The 19,370-nt window shown below is 38.6% G+C and overlaps 1 protein-coding gene across 4 annotated transcripts; it reads left to right on the top strand.

The window, feature by feature from the left end:
* The first annotated feature begins 4 nt into the window (after positions 1-4).
* LOC307154193 (uncharacterized protein) lies at positions 5-18,271 on the top strand. Of its 4 annotated transcripts, XM_079898956.1 has the most exons (15): positions 5-53; positions 882-990; positions 1,143-1,299; positions 1,619-1,811; positions 2,263-2,370; positions 4,225-4,332; positions 4,869-4,976; positions 5,513-5,620; positions 6,157-6,264; positions 6,801-6,908; positions 7,445-7,552; positions 7,964-8,588; positions 12,396-12,463; positions 13,098-13,226; positions 18,055-18,271. In XM_079898956.1, exons 2-12 carry the CDS (start codon positions 888-890, stop codon positions 8,417-8,419), a joined length of 1,665 nt encoding a protein of 554 aa, XP_079755082.1. In that variant the 5' UTR covers positions 5-53; positions 882-887; the 3' UTR covers positions 8,420-8,588; positions 12,396-12,463; positions 13,098-13,226; positions 18,055-18,271. The 4 variants fall into 4 exon arrangements, with proteins under 4 accessions (XP_079755082.1, XP_079755084.1, XP_079755081.1 ...); XM_079898958.1 differs by lacking the exon at positions 7,445-7,552; XM_079898955.1 differs by lacking the exon at positions 5-53 and having other exon boundaries at positions 101-990.
* Positions 18,272-19,370: the final 1,099 nt, after the last annotated feature.

Here is a 19,370-nt window from a genome sequence, read left to right as displayed (position 1 = left end):
GAGATGCCAACTAAGGATCTAAACTTCTGCAGAGGATAAAAGTGAAGCTCAAGGTACGTTAAGCACATATGTATGAAACCAGTTAGGTTAATTAGATTAGGCAGCGGGCTAACGTTAGCTGCTAGCTAGTTAGTGCTAATTGTTGAGGCTAAGTGTGGCCTGACGTGTTTTTGTGTTTTTCCAATAAGCGATCACAAAATCATACAATGTAATGTTAAGTACTTCATTTCAACTGAAAAGTGTCGTCAGGTGTTTAGTCTGATTGATTGCTAATGAAGGAATTGGGTTATTAAGTCTGTTTCTGTCTAGTTCGCGTGCTGGACAGTAGATTATTTTCTACTTTAAATTAAAGGTAATGTTATGTTTTATTACTTGTCAGGACAGGGTGAGGGGGAGGAATATCACACTTGTGTTTGACTTTTAGTATTGATATCGTTAACAGAGCAATTAAGTAACGTTAGGCAAAAATAAAAACACTGAAATGGTAAGTAGCTTTAAATGAATAAACTTTGTTTTAATTATGACAGTAACTTAAAATAAACTGGGGTTTGTATGGCGAGATCGTTCAAAAGAGTAGTTAGGTTAAGAGCCAAATAAGTAGTTAATTGTCAAGGCTACCTGGGATTATATAGATGTTGGTTTTGTGAGAGATTAGAGCCTAAGTGAAAATGTTGAGTTTATGCCCTCAAGGCTAGTAAGTTAGTCAATAAATGTGATATCCTTGAGTTCTGATTTCTTGTCTTACATTGATACATACGATATCATTGTAATGCAGTGTTACATTACAATAACATTCTTATCTACTTATTGAACATGCTAGTTTAATTCTGCATGTCTCCCCATTTTCACACTATTATTTATTACAATTTTTTTTCTCTCAGTTTGAAATGCCACCACGAATCAGCCCCCTTAAGGATGCCATGCATCATGTTGTTTCGAAGACTGACAAAACATTCAAATTAGATGTGAAGTATATCAATCCAGTGAAAGGTAAGGTGGTGTGATTTATCATTTAATATTTACCATCATATGCATGTCCTAACCATACTGCTGCCAACTATTGATGTCTTTTTGTGTATTTGGCATCCTTTATCTATAAGATTTTATTTTTGGTGAAAAAAAAAAAATTCTGTATTTTGCAGGACGTGGTCTATTCGCAAAGGGTGCCTTTTGCAAAGGTGATTTTGAGTACAGGGGAGATATGATAAATGATGCAGAGCTGCAGAGAAGAAGAACATGTTACCACGCATCCTGTGCTGCATTTATGTTTGATTTCATTTGGCGAGGGAAAACATGGTGGTAAGAAGTCAAGTTGCACCATATTCCTTATGCTAAACCAGGGTCTCTCAAACTCAGTCCTGCAGGGCCACTGTCCTGCACAGTTTAGCTCCAACCCTGATCAAACACACCTGAGCAAACTAATCAATGTCTTCAGGATCACTAGAAACTCACAGCTAGGTGTGTTTGATCAGTTTTGGAGCTAAACTGTGCAGGACAGTGGCCCTCCAGGACTGAGTTTGAGAAACCCTGTGCTAAACTATAGTAAAAAAAGACACTGATTTGGGGTGGTATATTGTAATACTTGTATTCATCCTTTTCTCATGCTTTCATATTTAAGTATTGATGCCTCAAGAGAAGATGGATCGTTTCGGCGGATCGTTATTGATGACCACAAATATCCAAATTGTAAGATGAAGAAAACTGACGTCAATGGAAAGCCTCACCTTTGTCTGTTTGCCCTGGATGACATTAAAGAAGGAGAAGAAATTGCCTATGATTATGGAGGAGAAGACTACCCTTGGAGAACACAAGTATGTTGCAAAGCACACTGTGTACAGAATATATCATTGTTGCAACATGTTAAGCAAGTTGTTGGTTGAATAGATTATAATTTGAATCTATTAGAAATCTATGAATCTAATCATGTCTATAAATGATAAGTTAAGTTACGTTTTAGGTCAGTGTTTCTACCCCACCCCTAAAATTTATACATTTAAAGAGTGAGGTGGTACAGTCTTAGGCCACTTTTCTTTCTGCAAGTTATGTGTGGCATGCAATGGCCTTATTGCAACTTATGGGTGAAATGTAATCACAAAAATAAACTAAAGATTAACTATGTAAAATGAAGACATGTTTTAATTGTAAATGTTTTTGTATTTTTTTTTTTTTTTTAATTCTGAAATCATGTGGTATCTGCTTCAGATTTATCTCTTGTGTTTCCATGTTCTAATATCTTGTCATTATGAATGTTGTCTCTTACAGATAACCAGCGTTGCCATTAAAACCAGTGCAGCGAGTGCTTCTGATCCTTCTCTCCAGTCAGAGACTCAGATGGATGATGAATCTGCTCAGATCAACTCTCCTCAACAGGTACGTTCACATTCATCTAGGGATGCAACGATACCATTTTTTCAGAACCGATCCGATCCGATACCAAAAATTCTGAGTATCGGCCGATACCGATCCGTACCGATACCAGCGCAGTTTTTTTTTAATCAAGTAGAATTTCTATTACTCTGTGTTAAACTGATAAGAACTGAAAAAAAAGAAAAACACCAACAAAAAATATATGATCATAATCTGACATAAATGCTATTATAAACTAGATTAGTGGATAATTCAGCAATAAAATTTAGTCTAGAAAAATCACAAGTGCACAATTAATTGTATAAAATCTGAACATTTTGTGAAAAAAATGTTTAGTGGAGAACAAATTAGAGACAATAAGTGTAACACTAAATCTGGTAAAACTTTACACATTGCTCTTTGTATTGTTGTAAAATACATTCATGAAAAACAAGATAAAAATAGCAATTATTTTATATCCTACTATAAAATTGAGACATTTTTTAAATGTATAGCACAGCTGTTTAATAAGGTAGCAACATAATAGATAGGACAGGACAAGAACGGCTATTAATAATCTTTCATTGCGTCCCTGTATTACGATATGAAAGGCTCCAATACAGTGCGGCCCACAGCGCTTATGCGCATCCCGAGCGCAGAATGATGCTCTTGAAGCAACATGAGTCACAGCGCGCAGCGCGTCGAGTCCGCATTGAAAAGTTTAAAGCACAAAGAAAATACATATGATGCATAGTGTATTATACAGTATCTATCTATGCAATAGTCTATTCAGCATTTTCTTTTAAATTTCAGTTACTGTGCGCGTGAAGAACAAATAGTACCTGACTTTACTCTACTGTTGTGATCTAACAGACACCCGGTGGAAAGTAACATGATTAAGGTACAGCAATAAAGTCCAGCAAGATAAAGTTGTTTTATGTGAAACCATAGACCTTTATCTACAGATCAAGTATAATAATAGTAACATTGAATCATCTTGGAGAGAGTTGCATCGTGTGTTCTGTCATAACCGGACGCGACGCGCTGTTTGAGTGCTGAATGAAGAATGATTGACAGCCGCAGCTGAGGGAAACGTTTACGTGATCTTGAATTTAACACTTAAATATTAATTTATATCTCACATTATACTGTATAATGGCTTCAGAACACTTAAAATATTGTGCACGAAAACTTATGGTGCTTTATAATGTTTGTGGGGCTTAACAATAACACTGAATAGTATACGCACAATATCGGATTTGGATCGGCCTTGTCTGACCGATACCCGATCCGCCAAAAATGGCAGTATCGGAGCCGATTCCGATACTGAGTATCGGATCGGTGCATCCCTACATTCATCACTAAAGATTTAGGTCTACTGTCTCTCTTTGTCATGGTTTAGTGATTTTTAAGCATATTTTGATGCGTATCTGGTGTAAATTAGTAAATTAAACCGTGTAACGACATGTGTCCAGTAGGTTAGTGCTAGTGGAGTATTTAGGGCCAGTTTTATCCTTCACAGGGATTTTTTTCTGGATTAATTGTTGCTTTAAAATGGACAGTCACGACGTCCCCACAACACACTTTCAGTCAGTGTTTGACTTAAAACTTGTGTGTTGAATTTGATGAAACTAGTCCCCATAAGGAACTATAACGTGGTGTGTGAAAGGTCCCCATGAAGGTGTGTGAAAGGTCCCCATGAAGCCGGGTTTTATCCAGATGTGTGTGAGCGCAGACAGGGGTTGACTGGACAGGAATAAATGTTTTAGATGAAGTTGATTTGTCTATTTCTCTGAAATCCTGTGGTATCTGCTTCAGATTTCTCTCTTGTGTTTCCATGTTCTAATATCTTGTCATTATGAATGTTGTCTCTTACAGATAACCAGCGTTGCCATTAAAACCAGTGCAGCGAGTGCTTCTGATCCTTCTCTCCAGTCAGAGACTCAGATGGATGATGAATCTGCTCAGATCAACTCTCCTCAACAGGTACGTTCACATTCATCACTAAAGATTTAGGTCTACTGTCTCTCTTTGTCATGGTTTAGTGATTTTTAGGCATATTTTGATGCGTATCTGGTGTAAATTAGTACATTAAACCGTGTAACGACATGTGTCCTGTAGTTTAGTGCTAGTGGAGTATTTAGGGCCAGTTTTATCCTTCACAGGGAATTATTTTCTAGGTTAATTGTTGCTTTAAAATGGACACTCACGAAGTCCCCACAACACACTTTCAGTCAGTGTTTGAGTTCAAACTCATGTGTTGAATTTGGTGAAACTAGTCCCCATAAGGAACTATAACGTTGTGTGTGAAAGGTCCCCATGAAGGTGTGTGACAGGTCCCCATGAAGCCGGGTTTTATCCAGATGTGTGTGAGCGCAGACAGGGGTTGACTGGACAGGAATAAATGTTTTAGATGAAGTTGATTTGTCTCTTTCTATAAAATCATGTGGTATCTGCTTCAAATTTCTCTCTTGTGTTTCCATGTTCTAATATCTTGTCATTATGAATGTTGTCTCTTACAGATAACCAGCGTTGCCATTAAAACCAGTGCAGCGAGTGCTTCTGATCCTTCTCTCCAGTCAGAGACTCAGATGGATGATGAATCTGCTCAGATCAACTCTCCTCAACAGGTACGTTCACATTCATCACTAAAGATTTAGGTCTACTGTCTCTCTTTGTCATGGTTTAGTGATTTTTAGGCATATTTTGATGCGTATCTGGTGTAAATTAGTACATTAAACCGTGTAACGACATGTGTCCTGTAGTTTAGTGCTAGTGGAGTATTTAGGGCCAGTTTTATCCTTCACAGGGAATTATTTTCTAGGTTAATTGTTGCTTTAAAATGGACACTCACGAAGTCCCCACAACACACTTTCAGTCAGTGTTTGAGTTCAAACTCATGTGTTGAATTTGGTGAAACTAGTCCCCATAAGGAACTATAACGTTGTGTGTGAAAGGTCCCCATGAAGGTGTGTGACAGGTCCCCATGAAGCCGGGTTTTATCCAGATGTGTGTGAGCGCAGACAGGGGTTGACTGGACAGGAATAAATGTTTTAGATGAAGTTGATTTGTCTCTTTCTATAAAATCGTGTGGTATCTGCTTCAAATTTCTCTCTTGTGTTTCCATGTTCTAATATCTTGTCATTATGAATGTTGTCTCTTACAGATAACCAGCGTTGCCATTAAAACCAGCGCAGCGAGTGCTTCTGATCCTTCTCTCCAGTCAGAGACTCAGATGGATGATGAATCTGCTCAGATCAACTCTCCTCAACAGGTACGTTCACATTCATCACTAAAGATTTAGGTCTACTGTCTCTCTTTGTCATGGTTTAGTGATTTTTAGGCATATTTTGATGCGTATCTGGTGTAAATTAGTACATTAAACCGTGTAACGACATGTGTCCTGTAGTTTAGTGCTAGTGGAGTATTTAGGGCCAGTTTTATCCTTCATAAGGATTTATTTTCTAGGTTAATTGTTGCTTTAAAATGGACACTCACGACGTCCCCACAACACACTTTCAGTCAGTGTTTGAGTTCAAACTCATGTGTTGAATTTGATGAAACTAGTCCCCATAAGGAACTATAACATTGTGTGTGAAAGGTCCCCATGAAGGTGTGTGAAAGGTCCCCATGAAGCCGGGTTTTATCCAGATGTGTGTGAGCGCAGACAGGGGTTGACTAGACAGGAATAAATGTTTTAGATGAAGTTGATTTGTCTATTTCTCTGAAATCATGTGGTATCTGCTTCAGATTTCTCTCTTGTGTTTCCATGTTCTAATATCTTGTCATTATGAATGTTGTCTCTTACAGATAACCAGCGTTGCCATTAAAACCAGCGCAGCGAGTGCTTCTGATCCTTCTCTCCAGTCAGAGACTCAGATGGATGATGAATCTGCTCAGATCAACTCTCCTCAACAGGTACGTTCACATTCATCACTAAAGATTTAGGTCTACTGTCTCTCTTTGTCATGGTTTAGTGATTTTTAGGCATATTTTGATGCGTATCTGGTGTAAATTAGTACATTAAACCGTGTAACGACATGTGTCCTGTAGTTTAGTGCTAGTGGAGTATTTAGGGCCAGTTTTATCCTTCACAGGGAATTATTTTCTAGGTTAATTGTTGCTTTAAAATGGACACTCACGACGTCCCCACAACACACTTTCAGTCAGTGTTTGAGTTCAAACTCATGTGTTGAATTTGATGAAACTAGTCCCCATAAGGAACTATGACATTGTGTGTGAAAGGTCCCCATGAAGGTGTGTGAAAGGTCCCCATGAAGCCGGGTTTTATCCAGATGTGTGTGAGCGCAGACAGGGGTTGACTGGACAGGAATAAATGTTTTAGATGAAGTTGATTTGTCTCTTTTTATAAAATCATGTGGTATCTGCTTCAAATTTTTCTCTTGTGTTTCCATGTTCTAATATCTTGTCATTATGAATGTTGTCTCTTACAGATAACCAGCGTTGCCATTAAAACCAGCGCAGCGAGTGCTTCTGATCCTTCTCTCCAGTCAGAGACTCAGATGGATGATGAATCTGCTCAGATCAACTCTCCTCAACAGGTACGTTCACATTCATCACTAAAGATTTAGGTCTACTGTCTCTCTTTGTCATGGTTTAGTGATTTTTAGGCATATTTTGATGCGTATCTGGTGTAAATTAGTACATTAAACCGTGTAACGACATGTGTCCTGTAGTTTAGTGCTAGTGGAGTATTTAGGGCCAGTTTTATCCTTCACAGGGAATTATTTTCTAGGTTAATTGTTGCTTTAAAATGGACACTCACGACGTCCCCACAACACACTTTCAGTCAGTGTTTGAGTTCAAACTCATGTGTTGAATTTGATGAAACTAGTCCCCATAAGGAACTATGACATTGTGTGTGAAAGGTCCCCATGAAGGTGTGTGAAAGGTCCCCATGAAGCCGGGTTTTATCCAGATGTGTGTGAGCGCAGACAGGGGTTGACTGGACAGGAATAAATGTTTTAGATGAAGTTGATTTGTCTCTTTTTATAAAATCATGTGGTATCTGCTTCAAATTTTTCTCTTGTGTTTCCATGTTCTAATATCTTGTCATTATGAATGTTGTCTCTTACAGATAACCAGCGTTGCCATTAAAACCAGCGCAGCGAGTGCTTCTGATCCTTCTCTCCAGTCAGAGACTCAGATGGATGATGAATCTGCTCAGATCAACTCTCCTCAACAGGTACGTTCACATTCATCACTAAAGATTTAGGTCTACTGTCTCTCTTTGTCATGGTTTAGTGATTTTTAGGCATATTTTGATGCGTATCTGGTGTAAATTAGTACATTAAACCATGTAACGACATGTGTCCTGTAGTTTAGTGCTAGTGGAGTATTTAGGGCCAGTTTTATCCTTCACAGGGATTTATTTTCTAGGTTAATTGTTGCTTTAAAATGGACACTCACGACGTCCCCACAACACACTTTCAGTCAGTGTTTGAGTTCAAACTTGTGTGTTGAATATGATGAAACTAGTCCCCATAAGGAAATATAACGTTGTGTGTGAAAGGTCCTCATGAAGCTGGTTTTAATCAAGATGTGTGTGTGAGCAAGGTTTGCTGGACAGGAATAATTGTTTTTTTTTCTGGCAAAGGTGTGTCTAGCCCAGATGATTCTCTTTAACCGGCGCAGGGAAGGAGTGGTTTCGAGCATGCCTTTGTCTGCATTTCTATCAAGAGACACTTCTGATCCACATGAGGATGTGGACTGGGCACTCTCTGAAGTGGAAAACAATCTCTGCAGACACTTCACAAGGGTTATCGCAAGGGGGAAGCGTGGTCGACCAGTTCCAATTCTTCTGACTTCAAAAATGCTATGTGCCTTAGAACTCCTTGTTAAGCAGAGAGAGGCTTGTGGGGTTCTGAAAGACAATTCCTATATGTTTGCAAGACCAGAAGCCATGACATATTTTCGAGGGTCAGACTGCCTCCGTGGCTTTGCAAAGGTGTGTGACGCAAAGTGTCCCAAGTCACTGACATCTACAAGACTGCGAAAGCATGCCGCAACCCTTTCAACAGTGCTGAATATGACTGACACCGAGATGGACTAGCTGGCAAACTTTCTTGGACACGACATAAGAATCCATCATGAGTTCTATCGACTCCCTGAGAAGACCCTGCAACTTGCCAAGATCAGCAAAGTTCTAATGGCTCTTGAGCAAGGAAGATTAGCTGAGTTCCATGGCAAGAACTTGGATGAAATTGGGATAGATCCTGATGGTGTGGTATTTTATTTGACTTTTGTTTGATTTTCTGTTTGATTTTCTGTTTACCATCTATTAGGGGTGTAACGATACACGTATTCGTATTGAACTGTTTGGTACGATGCTTTCGGTTCTGTGTTCGGTACGCATTTTCAAACCGAACGGTTCGTTGGACCATTTTTCCTGCCGACCAAAATTTCGTTATTTCAAATGTAGGCGGGTCGCGTGTGGCAAGCGCTCTCGTTATGTAAGAGACGCCGGCGCGACCACAACATTGTCCAACGTCAAATGGCAAACGTAATGCAAGCGGAACGAAACTGCTCGTTATTGTGTGGTTGACGGACCGTTTATCAGTTTGGACCAGTGCAGCGCAAGCTGATCATGATCATACGACACTGTTACTACACAGCGCTAATAAGAGATCCAGTAAAGAAATCATTTGAATTCGCCACAGAAGTAATAACATCGCTGAGAGATCTTGTGAGAAACATTCACATTTCTCCGTTATTAACGGTTCAAACAGCTCTGACGTGGAAACCAGGAGAAACATTGTGCCATAAATGAACTATCCGGTGTCCACAGATGGATTTACCATGGATTTACTGTAGTAACACTAACTGCAACCATGGAAGTTTGGCAGGAATAGTAGGCTATAATGCCTTCAAGTAACATTACGTTGGTTTTATTTTGACATTAAAATAAACTCGATATTACAACAGAAATGTTTAACTCTCTCTTTTCCAGCACTTTAGACACAGTTGCTCCGTTGCGCTTAAAGAAGATTAAAGAAAATAGTCCAACGCCGTGGTACAACGAGCACACTCAGGCCCTTAAGAGAGCAGCCAGAAAAATGGAGCGCAACTGGAAGAAAACAAAACTAGAGGTATTTCGCATTTCATGGAAGGAGAGCTCAATTACTTACAGAGAGGCTTTAAAAGCTGCTAGATCTGCTTATTTTTCAACCCTATTAGAAGAAAATAAACATAATCCTAGGTATTTATTTGAAACGGTGGCTAAACTAACGAAAAATAAAGCTTCAAGCACCGAAGTTTCCAAGCAACACAGCAGTAATGATTTTATGAACTTCTTCACTTATAAGATTGATAATATCAGGGACAAAATTATAACTATGCAACCGTCTACTACAGTATCGCATCAGGCAGTGCATTGTAGTCTCCCTGAGGAAAAATTGGATTAATTCGTTGATATAGGAGAGGAAGAATTTATTAAACTCATTAAATCATCTAAATCTACAACATGTATGTTAGACCCTATACCAACTAAGCTACTGAAAGAAATACTTCCAGAGGTCATAGATCCTCTTCTTAATATCATTAATTCGTCTTTGTCTCTAGGATACGTACCAAAAACCTTTAAGCTGGCTATGATTAAACCGCTTGTTAAAAAAACGCAACTTGATCCTACAGAATTAGTCAATTATAGGCCGATCTCGAATCTACCTTTTCTGTCAAAGATATTAGAAAAGGCAGTATCCTCACAACTGTGTTCCTTTCTTGAAAGAAATGATCTCTGCGAGGATTTCCATTCAGGATTTAGACCGTACCATAGTACCGAGACAGCTCTCGTTAGAGTCACAAATGATTTGCTCTTATCATCCGATCGTGGTTGTATCTCTCTATTAGTGTTACTCGATCTTAGTGCTGCATTTGACACCATTGACCACAACGTTCTTTTAAATAGATTAGAACATTATGTTGGCATTAGTGGAAATGCACTAGCATGGTTTAAATCATACTTATCTGACCGTTATCAGTTTGTAGCAGTAAATGATGAGATGTCTCATCGATCACAAGTTCAGTATGGCGTACCACAAGGCTCAGTACTAGGACCGCTGCTGTTCACTCTGTACATGCTACCATTAGGAGAAATCATTAGGAAACATGGCATTAGCTTTCACTGTTATGCCGATGATACTCTATATTTCTTCAAAACCTAACGAAACTTATCAATTCACAAAATGAACGGAATGCATAGCGGATATAAAAAAATTGGATGACTCGTAATTTCCTACTTCTAAATTCTGAAAAAACAGAGTTTCTAATTATTGGACAAAAAACTTCCTCACGTAATAACCTAGAATACTGTCTAACACTTGATGGCTGCTCTGTTAAGTCTTCGTCGTCGGTTAGGAACCTGGGTGTGCTCTTTGATACCAATCTTTCATTTGAAAGTCACGTGTCTAGTATCTGTAAAACTGCATTTTTCCATTTAAAAATATATCTAAATTACACCATATGCTCTCATTGACACATGCGGAACAATTAGTTCATGCGTTCATGACCTCAAGGCTAGATTATTGTAATGCTCTACTGGGTGGTTGTCCTGCACGCTTAATAAACAAACTACAGCTGGTCCAAAACGCAGCAGCTCGAGTTCTTACTAGAACCAGGAAGTATGACCATATTAGCCCGGTTCTGTCAAAACTGCATTGGCTCCCTATTAAACATCGCATAAATTTTAAAATATTGCTGATCACTTACAAAGCACTAAATGGTTTAGCTCCGCAGTACTTGAGCGAGCTCTTAACGCATTATAGTCCGTCACGTCTATTGCGATCTCAAAATTCCGGCCAGTTACTAATACCTAGAATATCAAAATCGACTGCTGGCGGTAGATCCTTTTCCTATTTAGCACCAAAACTCTGGAACAGTCTTCCTACCATTGTCCGGGAAGCAGACACACTCTGTCAGTTCAAAGCTAGACTAAAGACACATCTCTTTGACCTAGCTTTCGGGAACACTTCCCAAAAATCCTGATGTACTCGTTACATCATGAGAAGAATGGCATCTACGCTAATTTTAGTGTCTGTGTTTATCCCGAGGTTTTCCTGCAGCCTGCCGGATCCAGGCCGTATCCAGATCTGACGAATGACTTTCGCCTGGACCGATGACAACGCAGTGCTGAAGTGCCAACTAGTCTCTCCCTATGGAGGATCCCACTACCACTCTACAGATAAGGCGTTGTCGGGAAAGGCGTTGTTCGTTTCGCGTTCCTACCCCAAAGCAACAAAATAAAATAAAATTCTTTATCAAAATTTATAAGGAAAGACAAGTACTTTGTTTAGGCTTGGCTTGTAGGGAATTCCTAACCTGCGTATATTCAAACGCACATAACTATAGAACCCATTCTAAATGCGCATGTGAACGCCATCAGCGTTTCTCACAGGTTCGCGTTTAAAGTCTGTGTAGAGGGAATGGTGTCGTCTTAGCGGCTACATTGCTTGATCGTTGCGACGGAAGCAAATCAATCAAAACTAACTTTAGATGGAAATAACTTAACTCTGCTGTAAAGCCGAAACAATCTCTGTTACCTTAAATTATAAGCTTATCTCTGTAAAGCTGCTTTGAGACAATCTACATTGTTAAAAGCGCTATATAAATGAAGATGACTTGACTTGACATTGTAAATACAATTGCTGCCCTCAAATGTTAATCTGAACTAAAATAAACCTTTGTTTATAACTACTACAATATTACATTTCACTTTTTCCAAGGAGCGTTTTGTTTTATATGCTCCTAAGAAGAGTCAATTATAGCTCCAGAATTGCTCAAAGTAAAAAAAAATCATACTTTATGATGTTAGTTTTAATAAAAAAAAGAATAAAAAAATTAAATCAAGGAAATTACTCTGGCATTTTTTTTCTTTTTGCTGTATCAAAAACGTACCGAACCGTGACACAAGTGTATCGTATTGAACTGAAACGTAAATTTTGTGAACCGTTACACCCCTACCATCTATTCGTATACCAGGTGTTTATGATCCATTATATACCATTGTTAAGCTGTACTTTGAACTTCCACAGAAACGTTATTGACTGTGATGAGGAAGACGGGAGCATACAAGAGGGACACTGTTCATCTACTGTTGACGGTTTGTATTACTGTCAAAATACACTACTACATTTTGCAGTTATTCATAATTTTCAGTCACGTAACTTGTGAAGACCTGACAGACAAAAATATTGTTCTAACATCATAGCCAACATTAAAGAAGATGCTTCAGTATGCTGAACAAATGTTGTTTTTTTTGACGAAACGGCTCATTGTGTAATGAATCAAATGCCTCCAAGCTATTCTTCAACTAAATTACACTAAACATTCATTCTGGAGTGAATATTTTTTTGTGAGTTTACTACCATAAAAAATATATTTCATAGGAGAAACTTGTACATTTTTCATTTTTCATAAAACACTAGCTGATCTGCTCTCTTCTCGTGTTGGTTGTGTCATGGCACAAAACGAATCATGTCAGATGATTAAGACATGAAATAAAATGGTTATACTCAATTTACTTGCACTTATATTTGATTAAATGTCTGCTGGAAAGATGTAGTTCAATTATACTTGCAATAATGAACAATTGCACAGGTTTAGGGTTTATTGTACTTTAATGATTTTAAATAATTAGTGCATAAGTGTGACAAATAACAGTGTATTGTCAGCATTCTATAGTACATTTAAATTGTATCTTTCTGAAAATGTTGAACTTTGATTATTTTCCATAGAACCATCAGCAGAGGTGGCACTTCCTCCTACCAAGAGGAATGACATGCCGCCACCACCCAAGAGACCCAGACCACCATCAGATGAAGAGATGCCTACAGGAGCCAGTGCTGTGAGGCCTTCTTCCAAAGGTGAACTCTTTACACATTTCTTAGACTAAATTAGACCCTTTAGGAGCACTTTAACACCCAGATCTCAGACCAGGGGCCTCATTTATAAAACTGTGCGTAGGAACCTTACTAAAAGTGTACGTGCGCCCGAAAGCCAAAAATGGCGTACGCAAAAAAATATTCAGACTTATAAAACCGTGCGTACGCCAGAACCTGCGCAGAATTCACTTTATAAATCCCAGTCAGCGGAAGATTGTGCGTACATGCATCTCCACCCGAAATAACCATATGTGGAGCTTACGACGCCTAGTTTTACTATGCAGATCCTCATCTACATATCATTTGACTACATAACTGAGGGAAGGAGGTTGTTCCCCAAAATCTCGCAATACATGGCCCCAGTCATCCTCTCCTTAATACAGTGCAGTCGCCCTGTCCCATGTGCAGAAAAACACCCCCAAAGCATGATGCTACCACCCCCATGCTTCACAGTAGGGATGGTGTTCTTGGGATGGTACTCATCATTCTTCTTCCTCCAAACACGTTTAGTGGAATTATGACCAAAAAGTTCTATTTTGGTCTCATCTGATCACATGACTTTCTCCCATGACTCCTCTGGATCATCCAAATGGTCATTGGCAAACTTAAGACGGGCCTTGACATGTGCTGGTTTAAGCAGGGGAACCTTCCGTGCCATGCATGATTTCAAACCATGACGTCTTAGTGTATTACCAACAGTAACCTTGGAAACGGTGGTCACAGCTCTTTTTAGGTCATTGACCAGCTCCTCCCGTGTAGTTCTGGGCTGATTTCTCACCTTTCTTAGGATCATTGAGACCCCACGAGGTGAGATCTTGCATGGAGCCCCAGTCCGAGGGAGATTGACAGTCATGTTGCTCAGGAACCCATCTGTAGTTGTTTAGAGGGTTACTTGGTTGATGCTAGAATCTACTAGGTGTTTTGTGGCACTAGTAGGAACTGTAGCTGTTCTAAAAATGAAAACACCGAATCAGTAATAACTAGCCTAGCCCCTGGAGCAGTTTGAGTGGATGGATGCATAAAAATAACTTGCAGCCAAGACATTGATCCTAATATATTTTCCTTTTCTCCAATGATCATTTCAGGCCAAGTGACTGAATGTAAAAATCACTGTTTGATTGACAGTGTAATTCTATTTATAGGTAGAGTGCAAATTAATTTCTCTTGCAATATAGATGCTGACATAAATACTAGGGCTGCCCTCGACTAAAGTTTTTTTTTTTCTAGTCGACTAGTAGTCGTTCATTAAGCTATTAGTCAACTAATCGCATTTTTATATTAATAAGCCATAACTCATAATAATGAGCCTTTAATTGCCTATATAATACATAGCCTAATTAGCGATCAAGCGCACACTTAAAGTTCCGCAGCGCACCGGCAAAAATAATGATTGAGTGTGTCTTGTGTCAGAAGGAGACTGTCTAAACAAACATTGTAATAATTTATTGATATTCTCGTCTGCAGAGATTAAGTCGATGATACAGACTCGTCATCTCCGCAGTGACTCGCATTTCATACGGATTACATAATCTGAGTATTTATTTTCCACTTGAATTGATTCGTTTAAAAGCAGACATTTCAAGCTTTCTATAGATATATTTCTCACGTGTGTGTGTGTGTGAGGCAGGGTGGGAATTATGTAATTTTAGGGGCAAGGCCATTTGGCCTCCACCTTTTCTTTTTTTTTTAGGGGCACCAAGGCCATATGACAGGGCACAAAGGCCATTGAGTACAATTCGATGGTTTTCCCATTCAGATTGATACCATAACATCCTAATTTGGAATAAGACATGGATTATGACTTTTTTAATAAAAAAAAACATTTTTTAATGAGAGAGAGAGAGAGAGCGCCATTACATCCAGAAGGTATACACCCTCACACAACAATAGAAACAACATAAATGCCAATAAAAGCATTCAGAAACAACACAAATGCCAATAAAAGCATTCAAAATATTCATTCAGTCCTCTATATCATGTGAGTGTGAGAGAGAGAACCATTCCATCCAGAAGGTATACACCCTCACAATCATTATTGCTCAGCGCTCAACGCAGTTTGCTTCGCGCTCCACTCAAATCGCCCCCCGCTCGCTCCAAAAAAGGAAAAAAATCTACATGTATATCACTTGTAGCGGTCCCCAAGCTTTTTTGCGCCACAGATCGGTTTAATATCAGACAATATTTTCACGGACCGGCCTTAAAGGTGTGGCGGATAAATACAACAAAATAAAATGATACGAACGGCATAAAACCTGGGGTATTTTTTTTAGCCTATAATAATAAACGTGAATCCAATGTGTGGGCCTACTAGCAACTTTATTAGCAGCATCCTCTAACATCGCGCCTAAAAACAACTGAGAAAGTCTGAACACAAACAAAATGCCCCCAAAAGAAAAGAATCTCTATGTTTTCGGTGCTGATGCGATGTAAGGGTGGCGCTGCTGCCAATAAAGCACCTAAAAGCTGTCACAACGAACCGGCAAAATTAATGATTATGAATATGTAAAATATAGCAGGAGACATTTTAATTGTTTACTAATAAACCAGTTTTTTATTTTTTTTATGTCTGTGTCGGCTGGAAAGATGCTGACTCGCGATCTTCGCAGTAGTGAACGCGCCAGAGAGAATTGCACATTTCATACGGATTACATAAGAGAGAAGTCTGTTTTCTTTCGTTTTGAATTGTTCTGTTTAAAAGTAGACATTTCAAGCTTTATATATATGTCTCAGGTCTGTGAGGCAAGTAGGCTATACTTGTCTGTAACATTGTGTTTTTTTTTTTTTGTGAAATAAATTTCTAAATAAATGCGACTTATAGTCCAGTGCGACTTAGGCTAGGCCTATACTGTATGTGTTTTTTCTTCTTCATGGCGCATTTTTTGACTGTTGCGATTTATACTCCGGAGCGACTTATTAATAGTAGGCTACATAATGGTTTGGAGTTTTTGAACTCCATTATTGAGCTGAGTTTTGACTGAAAATAGTCTACTGTTGATGACTGTGCAAGACAGATGGATTCAGGGTCAGGCTTGACTAAGCATGCTTCAGACTCGTGGTGTGAGCGGAGCGAAACTGGAGCGGGAAATAGGGCGACGCTCTGTCCTTTTGAAATTGCCGCTCTGCGCTCTGTCCAAGATCCGCCCGCTCGTGCTCCCCGCTCGCTCCCGCTCCACTCCGCTCACATGCTCTGCTTTATACATGGAACTTGGACAGGGCCATGGCACACAGGCCACTGTGGCCATACGATGATTTTTTTTTCACAGGGCATGAAGGCCAAAGTGTAGGGCAACGGCGGCCGTGGCCGCGGTATAATTCCCACCCTGGTGTGAGGCGAGTATACGCTGAGTTTCGGCTCATTTCTGTGATGCTCAAGTTCACTGAGACAGCAGAAAGCACATCCTGATTGTTTTCATTATTTTACAAAGCACAACATTTTGTAGTTATTGTGAGTTTACAGAAATAAGAGTTGAACCTTTACAGTTTGCATTACTCTGTCCTTTTATTCATACAGATAAGAGTATTGAAAGTTAAATGATCGCGCCGGCGCCTGTATGTCCTGCGACTAACCGACTAATAAAAGACCTAATAAATAATAATAATAAAAGACCTAATAAATAATAATAATAATAATAGTCGCTTTGGTGCATTTCTCACATCACTATTTACATTTGCACAACAGTTAGTTCAACCTCCACAACATTTAGTCATTTGTGCACATCATAGTAGCAGTTTCTCATTCCTTCCAACAAACTGCAAATGCTTTTGGACATGCATCTATTGCTTTCATACAACTCTCTGCTGTTATATAACATTATCATTTGCTTATGTCATGTCAGTCAAAATTAACTATACTTGTGAATGCTGAATAGTCATTCCATATAAAACTAATAGTCCTCATTTCATTGCTTGAGTCATTACATACAAAAATGTTGAACTAGTTATCAAAATCTGTCAAGCAAATTTTACACTTTTTTTTAAATTATTATTATTATTATTATTATTATTATTATTATTATTATTTTTCTGAAAATGCCTCCTAAATTGAATAATTTCTCTCAGGTGAATCTCAGCTTTCACTGATGAGGAACATCTGGATGTGCATGAATGATTACAGTACTATGTACTGTATGTTGTATGTTCAGTTCCAATATGTACTGCAATATTGTTTACAGTTGTGCATAGCTCTATGCATAGCTGTATTTATTTCATTTGCACAATGCTGTGAACAAATTAGAATTGCAAAGAGCATATGCAGTAAAAATGTGAAACATACATATTCAGTGTCTTGTACTCTGTTACCTCACTAAATACAGTAATGTGTAACTTTACTGTATTTTTCAAATGGCTGTTCAAATAGTATATAGTGCTATCTTGAGCATGTACAGGTAGTGTTACCAAGATCTGACTTTTTTGCAATGGAAAACATTTACAGAATAAACTGTCATAATGAAAACATAACCAAGCCATTTGACTATCTTGTTCATAAACAATGGTGTCAGGACTTTTCATCTTGATGACACTGACACTTTCATTGACATGAATACTTGCTTTTGAGGAATGAGCTATCCATTTTGAGCAAGTGATACGCTTTTGCAGGTTATCAACTAGGTTTTGCAGTTTGTACTAATTGTTCTGAGAACTGCTTTAACTGTTGTGCAAATGTAAATAGTGATGTGAGAAATGCACCAAAGCGACTGAGAAAAACTGTAATAACCAGACCTAATAAATACTGATAATAGGATTCAGAACTTCGGATTGGAATTCCAGCACACACTTTATCATTTCAATTGTTTTTTCTGTCCACTTTTAGGTAAAAGTACCCAGAAGACACCCTGGCAGCAGACAGAGGTGCAGGCGGTGGAAAGGCACATGAAGCGATTCATCACATTCATCACATCGTTCATTGTACAAGCAAAGAGCGACTGTGACAAATGTTTAAAAGCTGAACCAGAAGCACTGAAGAACCGCGATTTGAAGACCGTAAAGTTTTACATTTATTAGTAGTGAATAAATGTGTTGAAGCTCAATTAGTAGTAGATTTTGTTTTATTTTTTATAAGTATCAGGTGAATGAGTAGCAGCTGATGCTGGGAGGTTGGCCGAAAAAATTACAATTATAGAAAGAATAGTTTGAAGTGGAAAGGTTTAAATGTTTGACCTGTGGGTATGAAATGGGTTGGAAAATATCCAGACAATAATTCATTACTTGCATGCAGTCCTTTGTTGCAGTGAAAAAGTTCTCCATTCACATATAATCCACTTCAATCACACTAATATTCCAATCAATTGTAAGAACAATCAATCGATCCAAACAAATATTCTGCATGTTGAGGAGATGATTACAAGCACAACACTAGGGCCTGGTTTCACAGACAGGATTTAGATTAAACCAGGATTAGGCCTTTAGTTCAGTTAGGACATTTAAGTAGCTTTTATAAACGTGTCTTAGAAATAAGCATTACTGGTGTGCATCTTGAGACAAAACAATGGCACTTGGACACAAAGGACTTAATTTAAGATGTGCTTTCAGTTAAAACGGCTTAAACACACACTTTAGTCTGAGACTATCTTAAGGCTGGTCTGTGAAACTGGCCATAGGTGTTCTATGCAAGAGTGAAGCTTGGTTGTAGATTGAACCCATTTTTTTTAAGGGCAAATGGACAAATGCAATCTGAGGAATTACTTCGTATAAATGCCTATTATTTGTCATTAGTAATATATTTCTTGTTCTATCTAGGTCCCCACAAATCAAAAGGGGAAGTTGTGTGAATTATGCAAATTAAGTCCCCACAAATCAAATAGGAGGTTGTGTGAATTATGCAAATTAGGTCCCCACAAATCTAATGGGAGGTTGTGTGAATTATGCAAATATTATGCAAAGTTGGTCCCTATAAGACATGTCAACTCGATTTTTCAAAAGTCCCCATAACGCATGGTCAAATCATTACTTCATCAATTCAGATATCTGAAGGCGTGTATAAGTTATCAAAGCTATGGTAAGTATCCCTAATTTTTTTCGTACCTCTAGAACCTTTAGAAAGGGTGGTCCCCACAAGTGATGATCATAAAGTTGGTCCCCATTCAGCATGGAAACCAGTATGTGTGTGTGTGTGCGCGTGCGTGCGTG

This window comes from Squalius cephalus (genome assembly GCF_949319135.1).
Source record: "Squalius cephalus genome assembly, contig: scaffold_134, whole genome shotgun sequence".
NCBI lineage: Eukaryota > Metazoa > Chordata > Actinopteri > Cypriniformes > Leuciscidae > Squalius > Squalius cephalus.
This window is presented reverse-complemented; position numbering and strand designations above follow the sequence as displayed.